General features: G+C 43.7%; 1 protein-coding gene across 1 annotated transcript in view; it reads right to left on the reverse strand.

The window, feature by feature from the left end:
* Nucleotides 1-15216, reverse strand: part of CCDC60 (coiled-coil domain containing 60) — a 145416-nt gene that overhangs the window by 63558 nt on the left and 66642 nt on the right. The window contains exon 2 of the mRNA XM_006192705.2: nt 10736-10815. Within this exon, the coding sequence (XP_006192767.1) occupies nt 10736-10815 (80 nt within the window). The remainder of the gene's footprint in view (nt 1-10735; nt 10816-15216) is intronic.

The following is a 15216-nucleotide window of genomic DNA, read 5'->3' on the forward strand; positions in this document are numbered from 1 at the left end:
ACATGCACAGTCAGAAGCTCCAGGTCATGCATTTTCTTTAAATGGCACCCTTGAGACTGACAGAGCAGCACCAGAACAGAATTTCCTGACCCCCCCAAAACTCTGCCTCAGGTGCAACCTAAAGGAACTTGCTGAAAGCTCATTCTTGGTACTTCTCAGGCTCTTTGATTTGACTGCCCCGCATTTTTTTTTTTTAAGCTCAAGGCAGAAAAGTGCTTCTGTAAGTATCCTTGCTGACTTTGTTCTTGTTTTCATGGGAAGTGCGAGGAAGACAGAGTCCAGGCAAGTAAGTTTCTAAGGGGGGGCCTTTCTAATCCTAAGGGGATTGCAAGATTTGGCTGCCATGAGGTGTGACTTCAGGAAAACATTTCATTCCGCATCATCGTCCATCTATTGAATTTATATAATGTAACTGGGCCCCTCAATTAAAAAAAAAAAAAAGGGTTCTCCCTACAAGTTTTTCAATAAGATAAAGGCCAGAAAACCTCTTTGGTTAGACACTAGGGCAGCTTCCCTCAGATTGAGCAGGGAAAGGGAGCCCCTAAAGGTAACCTGTCATATGCAGGTAGCCTGCTTGTCTGGGAGAAGGCATGGAATCAAACCCTACGGGTTTTGAGAGCTAAGATGGTGTGGATCAGTGAGATGTCAGTGAAGAACGGCCAGTACAGGCCGGCGAGATCTTGGAGGACCTGTGCTCAACAGTGACACCTTGTGGCAGTGACAAGCAATGGCTTTCTCCACCTCTGGGTGTGGAAAGTAATCAATGAAGCTGTTTGTTCGACAGTTCAAGGTGGGGAGGTGAAGCGGCTAGAGGGAGACACTAGACTTCCTGCAAATGATTGATGTGGTAGCTCGTGGGGCTAACTGGAAAAAGAAAAGAAGTACAACTTAAATTGGTAGCCTCTTTGTGTTACAGAGGGAATGGTCCTTATGATGTAGGAGCTGCCTGTGGGTCAGCTGGACACTGCCAGGAAGTTTAGGGGGGTTTATTTTGTGACCACTATATGTTTTCATTTTACTTTCCATTAATTGCTCCTTTCCTTCTGATGACTATGCTAAGGTGAAAAGGGCAAAAAGTCACGTCTGAGATATTTTCAACCTCTCAAACGGTATTTTTTGCTTTGCTCTCATTTCTTATGAGAAAATCTCATTTTGTTTTTTCAAACATTTATGAAGTAGCTACTTTTCAGCAACTGAAACCCAGTGTAAGTCTGGAGGACTTCAGTTAAGGATCGAGAATCTTAAAGATGCATGCCCTAAAAATTTATCCTCAGGAACTAAAGTTATATAATGATGTAACTCTGAAGCTGTCCATCTAAGCATTGTTTATATAACAGGAGAACAAATCAAGAAGTCCAACGATAGGAAATTGCTTATGTAAATTATGTTACATTTCTACAATGAAATATTATACAACTATTAAGGTAGTTGTGCTTGAGTAAATATTTGATATTAAAGACTTTTTGCTATTTGTTTTAGATGTGAGAATATCATTGTGATTATGGTTTTAAAAAGAGTACTTCACTAGATAGTTATTTAAGTATTTACATATACAATGATAAATGCTTCAAAATAATAGGGGAGGATGTATGTAATGAAACAAGACTGGTTACAAGTTCATAAGCATTGATCTGACTAAGAGGTTCATAGAAATTCATTATATTATTCTTTCCAAATATAGATATTTGAACATTTTCAAACTAAAAGGTTTTTAAAAACGAAGTTGTGGAAATGCATTTGTTGACATGGAAGATGTTCATAATCTATTGGTAAGTGAAAAATCAGGTTACCAAATGGAGTATACAGAATGGTCCTTTTTGAGGGGGGGTAAAAAATGCACATATATCTATAAAACCTATTGATGAGAATTGGTGTGCAAAAATATGAATAGGGATTATTCCTGGGTGATGTAATGGTGTGTAGTTCTATTACTTATTTATACGTCTCCATATTTTTCAGTTTTTAAAAATCATCTTATTTGTGTATTTTTAAAAGGTCTTTAAAATATAGGGCTCCGGAAATGGGAAGTATCTACTAAAGCTGAGCATACACAAACTCTGTGAACCAACAATTCTACTTTTAGATATAGTCCCAACAGAAATGCATACATATGCTCAGTAAAAAACATGCCTAAGAATGTCCAAAGCAACGCTCTTCATAATAGCCCCAAAGTGGAAACAACCCAAATGTCCATCAACACCAGAATGAGTATGTTGTGTTATCATCACACAATGAAAACTGCCCAGAAACTGAAAGAACACCAACTACAACCCTGGGAGACAGTATGGATACGTCTCAGAAACACGTAATGTTGATTATCCAACGTTATGTAATAAACCACAATGGAAAAGAATCTAATATATAAGAATCTATATAAGAATGTCTCTCTCAAAAAAAAAAAAAAAAAAGAATTTCTCTCTCTCTTTCTCTAAAAGAAACATAACGTTGATTGAAAAAAAACCAGATAAGAGTACCAACTGTACGATTTCATTTATGCAAAGTTCAAAACGGGAGATGCTACGTCTCAGAAGTCAGGATAGTGATTTTGGGGGGGGGGCGATAGCAATTGGAAGGGACATGAGGGGGTTTTCTGGGGGCCCTGGCAATGTTCCTTTTCTTGGTTCAGGTTCTATGGGTGTGTTCATCTTGTGGAAATTTATTGAGCTGCTGGCTTGGTGATTTGTGTGCTTTCTGTATTATGTTATATTTCAATAAAAAGTTCAAAAAAGATTACAGGGCTGAATGCAGGCAGCATTCACAGCTAAGTGGTGGATGAAGGCTTTATCGTGCAGCCTGGGGTTACATCCATTAGAATAATGGCTTGCTGAACTACCCCAATAGGAAGAGCTTTTAAATTGGCATGGAAATCCAGCACTAACAGCTGCATTGGCACAGCCTCCACCCGCAGACGGTCCATCCTGACTCCCCCACCCCCCACCCCTCATCAGATTTGCTCCAGGTGGCCCCTGTACAGGGACCTTCAAGGTTCAGAATCCGGGATCGGGTGGGACATTCTGGATCTCACGTGAGCTGTGCCGTAGCCCCGTGAGTGGGGACAGGGAGGGAGAAATCCATGGGATCTTGATCCTCTTGCACACAAGTTACAGTCCTTCAGGGAACACGGGCGATGTCACGCATGTGGCTACCACGTATCAAACACTTAGCACATGGCAGGGCTTTCCGCGTACTAACTCACTGAATCCTCACAAGAGCGCTGTGACAGGAGAGTATTTTGGCAATGTCTGCTTTGGGGAATCAGAGAAACCAGGTAGCTTGTTCATCACTATGTGGCTTGAAAGTGGCAGAGCTGGGATATGAACACAAACAGTCTGGCTTGGAGCCCACGTGGACTCACGGGACAGAAGCCAGGACTGTCTGTGCTGGCCGTTCTGAGCTAGGTTCCCTCGTGGCTCAGCCCGGCCACCTGATCTTTTCGGGGATGCATCCAGACCCTTTCCTTCCTCCCTCTCCCCACAGCCTGATGCCTAAAAACAGCCAGAGGAATTCCAAGACACACATTCATTCACTCCACGAAAATGTACTAAGCGCCAAGTACATTCCAGACACTGTGCTGGACACTGGAGATTATTAGCAGAAAGAGATGTGGTCCCTGTTGTGAGGGAGCCTTTAATCTAGTGGTGGAAATGGCCATTATTCAAATAACTAAACAAAATTGCAAATTATACACATTAATCAAGAAGTATAATGTGGAACAAAGGCCCTGGAGCGGAGGCAAGTTCCAGCTCTGCTACTGACATGCTCTGTGACCCTGGACAAGAGGATTCCTCTCTCTGGGCTGTGGCTTCCTCATCTGGGACGTGAAGTCCTTAGACTAGACGGTCAGTTCCCACACTGACGTCCACCGGCTACTGCATCTGTGGGATGTAATTTCTGACGGTTGTGCACTAGGATAAAGGGCTCCATGGTCAGTCCAGTTGCTTTTTCCATAACATCTTCCTCCTTGTTCTTCAAGCTTTTATTTCTGGACACATATTCCAGTGGATGCTGGGTGTGCCCCCCTCCAGAATCCCCCATCTAGACAGAGACCCCCATTTCTCCAGACTGCTGTTGCCTGCTGAGGGCTCAAGGCTGAGTTCTTGCCAAAGAGCTTTCCTTCAGTAAAGGGTATGCCCCTCCTTGGAGGAAACCTGCATCCAGTAGGAGGTTCCTGCAAGAGTACAAAGGTCTGGTCCTCTTGCCTCAAGCTGGGACATCTCTGAATGGCCATTCCAGCCCTAGAGCTCCCTGTGGGGTCGTCTGAAGTATCTGTTGTGATTGCTTCTTAGTTCAGCCTCTTCCTTTGCCCAGTCCTGCCTCCCTTACTTGCCTACAGGTGTGGCTCCTAAGAGTACTTCCCAATGAACAACCTGCCTTCAAATCTTCATCTCAGAATGTGTCCCAGGGAAACTGAGCTACGGCAGTTAGACGTAGGACTGGTCCTCAGAAGTAGATCCTAAAATGGGATTTTGGATCAATCCTTCAAGAAAAAAGAAATAAAACCAAAAAATAAACATGGGACCTAATCAAACGTAAAAGCTTTTGCACAGTAAAGGAAACCATCAACAAAATGAAAAGACAGTCTCCGAAACGGGAGAACATATTTGCAAAAGTTGTGACCGACAAGGGCTTAATTTCCAAAATATACAAACAGCTTACACAACTCAATATGAAAAAAAACCCAATCAAAAAATAGGCAGAAGACCTAAACAGACATTTCTCTAAAGAAGACATACCGATGGCCAACAGGCACATGAAAAGATGCTCAACATCACTCATTATTAGAGACATGCAAATCAAAACTACAGTGAGGTATCACTTCACACACCAGTCAGAATAACCATCCTCAAAAAGTCTACAAATAATAAATGCTGGAGAGGGTGTGGAGGAAAGGGAATCCCCCTACACTGCTGGTGGGAATGCAAACTGGTGCAGCCATTAGGGAGAACAGTATGGTGGTTCCTTAAAAAACTAAAAACAGAGCTACTGTATGACCCAGCAATCCGACTTCTGGGTATATGTCGGGAAAAAAGTGAAAATTCTAATTCAAAAGATACACATACCCCAGTCTTCACAGCAACACTATTTACAACAGCCCAGACATGGAAGCAACCCAAGTGCTCATCAACAGACAATAGGCTTAAGAAGATGTGGTATACAGACACAATGAAATATTACTCAGCCATAAAAAAGAATGAAATATTACCATTTACAGCAACATGGATGGAACTAGAGAATATTGTTTGTAGGGTAGGGCAGGACTGAGTTAACTCTTTTTTTTTTTTGCCCACAAGAGAGAATCACACATTGTCTGGACTATGCAGACCTCATCTGCAATGATGGAGAGCATGTGTTCGCATGGTCCAGGACCACTGAGGTCTGGGGAATGGAAGATGCCAGGCTGAGGTCTTCTGGCTTATTACAGGTGGGTGGGACTCTGAATTCCTTGGTCTCCCTTCTGTTTATAGGAGCTAAGGGAAGGGACTGAAGCAGAACAGGAGATTTTTACACATATGGTCTCACTGTGTCCTCTCCTGAAAGAAGGTGTTGATTCCATCCTACAGAGGAGAAGCTGAGGTTTAGAGAAGTATAGTGAACAGTCTGAGGTCACTCGGCTGATAAGGGACAGGACAGGGTTTCTCTGTCTCCAAAGCTCACGTTCTTTGTCGCTGCCCTTGGATCCTTGCAGATACTCTCACGACAACCAGCTTAAAAACAACAACTACCTTACATGGATCTATTCCTACATCCCTCACCCATATCTGCCCTCACAAATCCCAACATCGGGCTGAAGCCGACCTTGTTACCCTGACATCTCACACCATAGGTAAAGAAACCGAGTCTACAGAAGTGAATCGATTCATTCATGGCCACCCAGGTAATAACTGGTAGGGTCAGGATTTGAACCCACAACTGACCCCAAAGCCCACAAACATTCAACTCTCCTATGTGAACCCTCCAAGCCTGGCTGTAAGACTGAGCACACTGCCTGTCATCTGGGAAAGAATTTCAGATAACAAAGTTTTGTGGGAACTTTTTGTAACAAAAGGGTCAAGGGTTCAAGATATTTTGATGCTTAACTTTGAAAACATGAGCTTCAGGTTCTTTTTTTTTTTTTTTTTTTTGCTGGGGTCCTTGAGGGCAGCCTTAGCCACAAGGAAAGGAATTAAACAAAGCTTTCCACCCTCAGTGGAGAGGGGGGCAAGAAAAGCAGAGAAGAAAACTTACCCTAGAACTAGAGTTAACTAGAGGTGTCAAAGACACACGAAGATGCCAGCAACAAAGGGAAAAATGAGTAGGGCCTCTGGGTCACATTCAAGATGATAAAAATGCAATTAACTTGAGCCAGGCTCCTCCAGCCCACAGCAGTGACCTACCCTTTGGGTGTGTGGCTGTGTTTATCAGTTCTGGACTAAGGACGTGGGGCCAAGTATTTCCCTTTATGGAACATGCTGGGGACTCATTAATGTCCACCCGCTCGCTGGCCGCAGGGTGTCGGGATGATGTAATGTGGGGGGCAGTGAGGGAGGACCAAGGTCTTCTTTGAATGACTTAATAAGGTACAATTCAAAAGCCTTAACTTTGCCTGCGTGCAGGGTATTGACCAGCATATACATCCACGATCTTAAACAATTCTGGTGCTTTGAGGCAAGTCTCAAGTCTGGGGCAGAGGCAATGGGAAGGATCAGGCTTAAACTTCTAAATGAAGAAGTTCTGGGCTTCGGGCTCTGGATGTGGAGAGATGCTTCACTGTCTACCCAATGTAGCTGGAAAGCAAAGTCTCAGACCTTGGAAACCCATACGTAGTCTGTGCCCTGCTGGGGTTTCTGCTGGGGGGAGGCGGCTAATTCATTGCTGCTTATTTGCAATCGCCTATACCTAATGAAACCGTGTCGCAGGTACATTGTAGCTTCAGGTGCAACATTTCAGTTGTTTTAGTTGCAGAGATGTCTATGTTCCTTAAAACACTCGCCATAAGAGCTGCTGGCAGCTTTGGAGGAAGACACATCATCGGCTTCAAGAGTCAACCAAGAACGGGGCACACACAGATGCCCTGGTTGTCAATTTCCACCAGGAGAAATTCTGCAAGTGAGCGCAGAGTGCTCTGCTTAGTGCCACCGAACATCTGGTGGAACAGGAGAGGAGGAAAGCAGTTAGATTTTTTATTCTTTTTAGCATCAAGTTAAATTGGCCATGAAGCCAGGGATAGTACAATTGAATTATGAGAGGGCTGAAGTATTACATAAAACTCTAGGAGATAGTCAAGGTATTTTGGCTCAAGGTGGACTAGATTCTAAGAGATGTGGAAGCAGATTTGAAAACAAGAAACAGTAAGTGGAAAAGACAATATTTTCTTTGCTAATAATTTGCCTTATGTAATACTAGGCAATGGAGCCAAGGGGTCTGCATCTCTTGGAGAGGTGATTTTACCTGGAAAACAGGGTGTTTCCTTCTCAAGGGACCCTCTCAGATTCCTTAAATGTCAGTGGGATCCAGGAGTGCGGCCAGAGGGAAAGTTTGTGCTGCTGTTTCTTGTTTCCTTGCTTGTGGCCTTTCTGCCTGGCCCTTTCCGCATTCTCTTTCATGTCCAGCACTTTGACGAGCCAAGCCTGTCTGATGAGGATGTTAGATTCCAGCCGTGGTAAATGTGTCTGGCAGAAACGACAGACTCAGCCTGGCAACTCCAGGATGGCAGGAAGGCCACTGTCTTTATCACCTTTTCATCACCCCTTTACTGTACTGGGCTAGTGGAAAGTTTCACCTCGGTCATCTTGGGGCATGTCCCCAGAGGGTGCTTGGGAGCATTTTAACTAGCATCTCTCTGGAGGGACAAGCAAGCCCTGATTTGTACAATTTGCTGATTTCTGTGCCTAAGTATTCCCACTGTGGCTGATTCTGAGCTACCGATATGACATCAGTGAATGTGGATCCAGGAAGAGATTTGCAGGAGCCCCCAGGTATTTCCACCACACAGATTCTAAAAAAAAAAAAAAAAACCCCAGAAATAACTTCAAAAGGACATCTAGCAGTAAAATGTATGAAAGTATTAGGGAATGTTGGGTTATGGTATTTATTACCTTTGTTTTAATATAATGTATTTAACCGTAAGTTTATACAATTTAAGAATAGCCACGTTTAATAATTGACTTGCAAATTCCTTGGAAATTCAGCAGATCAGTTCTGGTTCCAAGCTGGCTCACCACTACTAGTGACCCTCCTTGGGCTAGGTCAAGTCTTGGTATCTGGAAGTTACACAGATCAGGGTGCCTCTTGGTACCTGTAGTTATCAGCTCTTTGTCTACAGTATGGATTATTGTGGAAACTCTCATTTCCTAGGTTCTGGAGATTCTGGTATGTATTTGCAGGCTGGGATAGAATCATCAGCCTCAAGGCTGGTAACATTCAGCTGATAAGAACTGACATGGTCATAATGATTGCATGTGGCCGGTGTTGGTCCAGACCGATGCCCACGGCTACAGATGGCTCTGTACTTTGACCCTCATCTCTGATGCAACTTCCCCACTGCACCATTCCTTCTGAAGCCTGGAACATTCTCTCCGAAACCTGGAATATCCTCCAGGCATGACTGCGGAGCAGAGTACAAATCCTTGCTGAGGTGGGTGGTGCGTCCTCAGGGGTGCAATCCTCTTTCTTTGCTGCCTGCCTGGATGTTGCCCCCACTCAGATAACTCTTGGCTTCCTGACTGTACCTCTCACTGGTCCCTGGAGCTCCCAGGTTCCCATGCGTCAGCCTCAGAAGCCCTTTAACCTGGGTTCCAACACCGTAGAGGCCGATACGTCCACAACTAACAGAGGGGTCTCATCCCTTGACTCTGAGGGCCAAGTTCAGGGGCCATCCCTGAGCTCAGCTCTGCTTGAACCTCTGAGACTGAGCCCCATCCCCTCTTCGAGCTGGGGACATTCTCTGTAGGATTACTCCAATGTTGACTGTTATTTTAGTCTAATGGGGCTGTCAGGACAGAATCCCATAGACTGGATGGTCTAAACCACAGACATTTATTTTCTCCTAGTTCTGGAGGCTGGAAGTCCAAGATCAAGGTGTCAGCACAGTTGGCTTCTCCTGAGATCCCTTTCCTTGGCTTGCAGACACCACCTTCTAGCTGTGCGCCTACCTGGCTTTTTCTCTGTGTGGGCACATTCCTGGCATCCTTCCCTCTTCTTATGAAGACACCAATCCTATGGGATTAGGGCCCCACCTTTCTCATTTAACCTTACTTACCTCTTTAAAGACCCTCTCTCCAATTACAGTCACAGTTGGGGTGAAGGCTTCAACATATGAATTTGGGGGGGGGACGACACACTTCAGTCCATAACAATTAAACACTTGAAATGTGGTTGGTCTGAGCTGATATTCGCTCTAAGTGTAAAATACACTCTGGACTTTTCACCATTCGTCACTTTCATCAACATATTCAAAACAGAATATAAAGTATCTCACGAATACCTTTTTGTATCGATTGCGTATCTGATGATAATACTTTGGAATATTTGGCTGAGTAAAATACATTATTGGGATTACTTCCATAGGTTTCTTTTTTTCCTTTTGTTAAACATTTTTCAGTGTGGCTACCGAAAAATTTTAAATGACATGAACGGCTCATATTATGTTTCTGCTGGACAGTGGGTGTCCAGACACCCTCTCAGAGTGGACACAGGGTGAGGGTTATATATATTGTTCTCTGGGGCCCTGTCTTGGCACCTCTCTTAGTCTCTTCCATCCCTTTCTGTCTCCCCAGCTTCCAAGCCCACACCTTCCTGCCTCTTCTTGGGCTCAGTCATCCAGTTCTGTCCGAGATGAGGGTGGGCAGTGAAGGGAGAGCTTCCAGACAGTGGAGGTGAAGGGAGGAAATGTCTGGCTATAAGTCTCACTGGGGTCTGGGATACACATAAGATAAACAGACCCTCCCATGCTGCCTCTGTTTACCCACTCTTAGCACATCTTTTGCGTGTTTGGGGCTAAAAGAATCTCTCCGTCTCTTACTTTGCCTTGAGCTGCTTTGCCAAAAGCCCCGTTTATGATCCCACCTTGGAATATTCTAGGTCCCAAAAAGGAGTCAAGGGGTGAGGAGGAGAAAATCGCATCTCTCCGCACAGAGGTGAACAGAACATGGCCTTAGACCTCCGTGTGCTCACACCGCATGGAGGAAGGAATTGGAGGGGTGGAAAAAGGTAAGAATGGTGGTGTGTTCAAAGCCATACAAGGGGGCGCGTTAAAGGCATTATTTCACCCAGTCTTTCTAGCAACCTCACGCTACCTCCATTTTACAGTTCAGGAAACAGAGGCTCAGGAAGGTTAAGTAACTCCTCTAGTACCACCAGCTGGCAGGAGTGAGGCCAGTATCTGCGACCACGTCTATCTGCCACTTGGCCACCACACTGTGGGCCTGGAGCAAAAAGGCGAGAGTTTTCTGGAGCATATGGGGACTCTCTTGAATTGGATTCAGGCCCAGAAAGGAAAACAGAGGAAATTGTAGGCCCGGGACTGGCATGAGCCAGAATAGGGAGTTAAGTCTGGGACAGGTACTCCCTGTAAAGTCCAGCCAAGAAGTGGATCCTGTCCACTGGCCCTTACAGGGTTACTGTCCTGTAAATCTTCTGCTTAATGCTTAGGGTTGCGGGGGGCACTGGGACTTGGCAAAGACTTACAGGCATCCCCCCATAGCCTGCTTATCCCTGTCAGCTTGCCTGTGGGTCATTCAGTGCTGGGCTCACTCACCGGCTTCGTATAAGGTCTTTCTTGAGGTTTATTATCTCCTTGTCCATGTACCTGATGCTCCTCATTGGCTTGTCTGGGACCTGAGGGGAGTCAAGAAGTCAAAGAAAAAAGTGTTAGTACAAGAATTACATGCAGAGCCAGGCTGCGGGAGGCTCATGTGTTCATCTGAGATGTCTGAGCAGGCTGGGGGAGTCCCTGGGCGGCACAGCGTCTTTTTCTGGCACGGTGGAAACAGCCAGGGCTTTGGAGACGGGCAGGCCTGAGCTCTGATCCTGGTTCTGTCTGTGTGACCTTGGACAAATTACTTAACCTCTCTGGGCCCTAGGTTGCTTTAGGAGAATAGGGGAACAATTTCCACCTTGTTGTGATGATTAGATTAATTGCCAAATTCCTGACTTGGCATGCATTTGAAAAATGGAAGCTTCTATTATTAGCATTACACTCAAAGTAAAGCAAAAAATTAAATGTTGATTATCATGTTTGCAGGTGACACAGGCTGCTGGTTTGCAGAGCCAAACTGCATCAATATAAAGATACAAAGGCACTGTTTTTCCCCCTCTTTTTGCCCCCCAGCAGGATTTCACGAGTGAATTATCCAGGTAACTGTTCATGGGTTTTTCATTCTTTTTCCTGTATTCATTTCTCTTTCTGAGCCATCAGGGAAACCTCACAAGACTTAAATTCATTACTCAGAGCTGGTTACCAGGTCCATCTAAAGAAGAGAGTTCTATTAACTATATTTTAATATAAAATCACTTTTCTCAGCCATCAGTTTGATGAACAATAACAAGACTTTTATCTGGATTATCCTGTCTTGAAATTAATTCCTGCAATATTAGGTTTTTTTCTTTTTAATTAAAGGAAATGCCAAGAAATTATGGGAAAATGGATGCTTTCAGGTGAAGCTGATTGGGGGGAAGGCACTGTAATGACTTTTCTGAAGGGCAATTTGTCAGTGCTTACTAGATGCTGTAAAAGTGGGCATGCCCTTGGGTCTAACAATGCTTCTGCTGTCAAGCATCCTATGGGAATATCCCTGAGTGGGCACGGAGGCTCATCAACAAAACTGCTCACTAAGATGCTGCTCGTGAGAGCAGAATCTTGGAAATATTGGATGACTACGCATCTTCAAACAGAGGACAGGTTAAATAATCATGGCACATCTAAATGATGGACTACTATGCAGCAATTAAATATAATGACAATAGAATGATACAAGGATAGAGATGCCTGAGGAATTGTTTGAGTGAGCAGATACATTACAAAGGAATAGTTATCACGGGATTCTGTCTCTGTGTTTTGAAACACGATCTGTTTGGATGTACACACATCAAAAGATATGATAAGCTGTACCCTTCCCCCCAAATGCAGTGATTCTCTCTGGAGGTGCGATTACGGTGGATTTTTTAAATTGATTGATTGATTGAAGTAGAGTTGATTTACAATGTCATGTTAGTTTCTGGTGTACGGTATTGTGATTCAGTAAAACGCATATATATTCTTTTTCATTATAGGTTATTACAAGGTATTGAGTACAGTTTCCTGTGCTATACGTAAGACCTTGTTGTTTATCTGTTTTATATATCATAGTGTGTATCTGCTAATCTCAAACTCCTAATTTGTCCCTTGCCCCCTACCTTTGTCCCCGTTGGTAACCATAAGTTTGTTTTCTATGTCTGTGAATCTGTTTCTATTTCGTGAATAAGTTCATTTGTATCATTTTTTTAGACTCCAGATACAAGTGATATCATATGATATTTGTCTTTTCTCTGTCTGATTTACTTCATTTAGTATGATAATCTCTAGGCCCATCCTTATTGCTGCTAATGGTATTATTTCATTCTTTTTTATGGCTGAGTAGTATTCCATCGTATATATATACTACAACTTCTTTATCCAATTTATCTGTCGATGGACATTTAGGTTGCTTCCATGTCTTGGCTATTGTAAATAGTGCTGCTAGGAACATTGGGGTGCACATGTCTTTTAGAATTTTCTTCTTAGCTTATGTGACTTTCTTATTACTGTGCAATAAATATTAATCAGTTATGTAACAAACAAAGAGAAAATATTACCCGAAAAATGGCCAAGTGAAATTTGACCATGGCTAATTTGTGGAACTGATTTGAGAGTGTTTTCCTCAGGCAGACTGAGGATGGGTTGGCTAACAGAAATCCTAATAATATGGACATGTGGGAGGAGGCCTGGTGTTCTCTCAGCAGCCATCATCACCCGCTTTCTCTGAAGATGAAATTGGGCTGTGGTACCTGCTGCTCTGGGCCTTTCCAGTGGAATGTGGAAGGCGGGGAGTATAGTTGTATCAAAACTGAATGATGTTTGCGGTGGGGTGGTGAGGATGGAGGATGAGTCTGGAGTGGAGGGAAGGGACTGCTACTGGCCTGCTTGATTCTTGGCCATTTTTCTCCTGGGTCACCCAGGATGTGTCCCAGGCCAGACAGCTCAGATCAGAGGTGGAGAGTCTATGGTAGTTCCCCGGAGTGCCCCTTCTTGTCCAATAAATAAGGTACATAGGCTACAAAAAAAGTATCTGGGATGGCCTTGAATAAGTTCAGCTAGACAGGAAACAATAAAATCATTTATAAACTTTATCTCTTTAGCTATTACTAGGAATGGCTTATAGGTAACATATCAAGTTTATCCCAATACACCAAGGCATTTCAATCCCTTGACTGAAAATTGATGGCAAACCTATCAGTTTTCACCCTGCGGGATGGTGAAGTGGGAGGAGAACTGTCTCCAGGGAGGCATGTGAGGATCTCCAGGAGTACCTTTAAAAACTTCTGCATTGTAGACATTTGCTTTTCTGACACCCTCAGTATCCCTTCACCCTCCCTCCTCATCCCAGTTCCCTGGTTAGACTTTCTGCCCCTCCATGGAGCACTTGAACCTTGGGAGACACTCCTGGTACCAGCAACAGGGGTGGGATGAATGGCTGAAGCCATACCGCAGAGCTCACCCCCCATCACAGTGACTGGTTGAGGGGTGGCCATGTGACAGATGGGGCTAATGAGATACCAGCAGGCATTTGCCAGGGGCTTCTAGGAAGCATGATTCCTAGATCTAAGAAACTACAAGCAGAGATGCTCCTTTTCCTTGTTAACTATGAACAGAGAAGCAGACATCTGTGGGGTTGCTGGCAGCCATTCTGTGCCCATGAGGGAGCCTGCTGCCAGATGAAGACGTGGGGAAAGGCAGAGAGGAGAGTCCAAGGAAAGCTTGTGCCATGGTACCTTGTTGATCAGGCACCACTAGAACATGGACTTCTCCCAAAATTGATTATTTAAACCAGTTTGAAGTGGCTTTTCTTTTCCCTACAACCACAAGATTTCTCTCTGAAACATGGGTGTGCCACGGTAGCAACAGATCAAGAATTATTTCTTTCCTCTCTTGGGGGTTAAGATCCGATGACCCCTATTCTGGGGCATTTGCAGTGAAAGCAGTGAGACTGGCCATGTTGAGATCAAACATTTGAAATCAAGGTTGCCTCTTTCCCATCTCTCTCTTTCTTTTTTTTTGAGCACCCAGTTAACGCCTTCCTTTAGAAACAAAGCAACTTTCCTAAAAGATACCGTGATTAAAACACATTTATGAACAAAGACAAAATAAACACACTCAAATTTCCTTGCAAGGTAATTTGAAAAAACATGACTGCTTGATGTCACTGTGAATGTATCACTCTCCTGAACGTCTCAAGTTTCACCCCCTTCATGAAGCAACTATGACACTGTCCAAATTTCAAACATTTCCCCCTATGTCTTGCCTAACAATAGTACCAGGGATTCACACTATTGTAAAAGAGTGACTTTGTACACTGGGACTGGTTCTGGACAATGTATAGCCGCAAAGCCGTATCGTGTCCTTGACTTGACACAGAACTTCATCGGGAGATCTACCCAACAGGCACTGAAATTATGTCAGCATTTCAATGGATTCTCAGGAAACCACTTTCATTGCCAACCACTATTTAATTACAACTATAATATGTCACTGGTAATCACTGGCATTGAATGAGGCAGGGCTGGTTGTCAGGATATTTACAAACACACTTTGACAGTAGCACGATGAAAAGTTTATAAAGCATCCAAGAATCACTATCTCTACAAACTTTCTGGAGGGCAATTTTACCATATGTGTGACAAGCCTTAAAAATACATTTCCTTTTGCTCCAGCAAATGTGCGTCTATCCAAGGAAATTATGTAGCAAGGATAAAAAGATTTATCCATGAGGATGTCTGTTACAGAAATGTGAATAACAGTGGAAAACATCAAAATGTCCAGAGACAGGCATTGGGGGGATGAATCACAGGCTATCCAGACAATGATACATGATGTTTTGAATTTGGTGTTACTAGTTAATGTTGCTATAGATGTTTACTTACTGACATGGAAAGGAGTATAATTTCAAGTGAAAAATGCGTGTTACAAATACAGAGAACTTAGATCACAGACAATTTTAAGAT

This window comes from Camelus ferus, chromosome 32, assembly GCF_009834535.1.
Source record: "Camelus ferus isolate YT-003-E chromosome 32, BCGSAC_Cfer_1.0, whole genome shotgun sequence".
NCBI lineage: Eukaryota > Metazoa > Chordata > Mammalia > Artiodactyla > Camelidae > Camelus > Camelus ferus.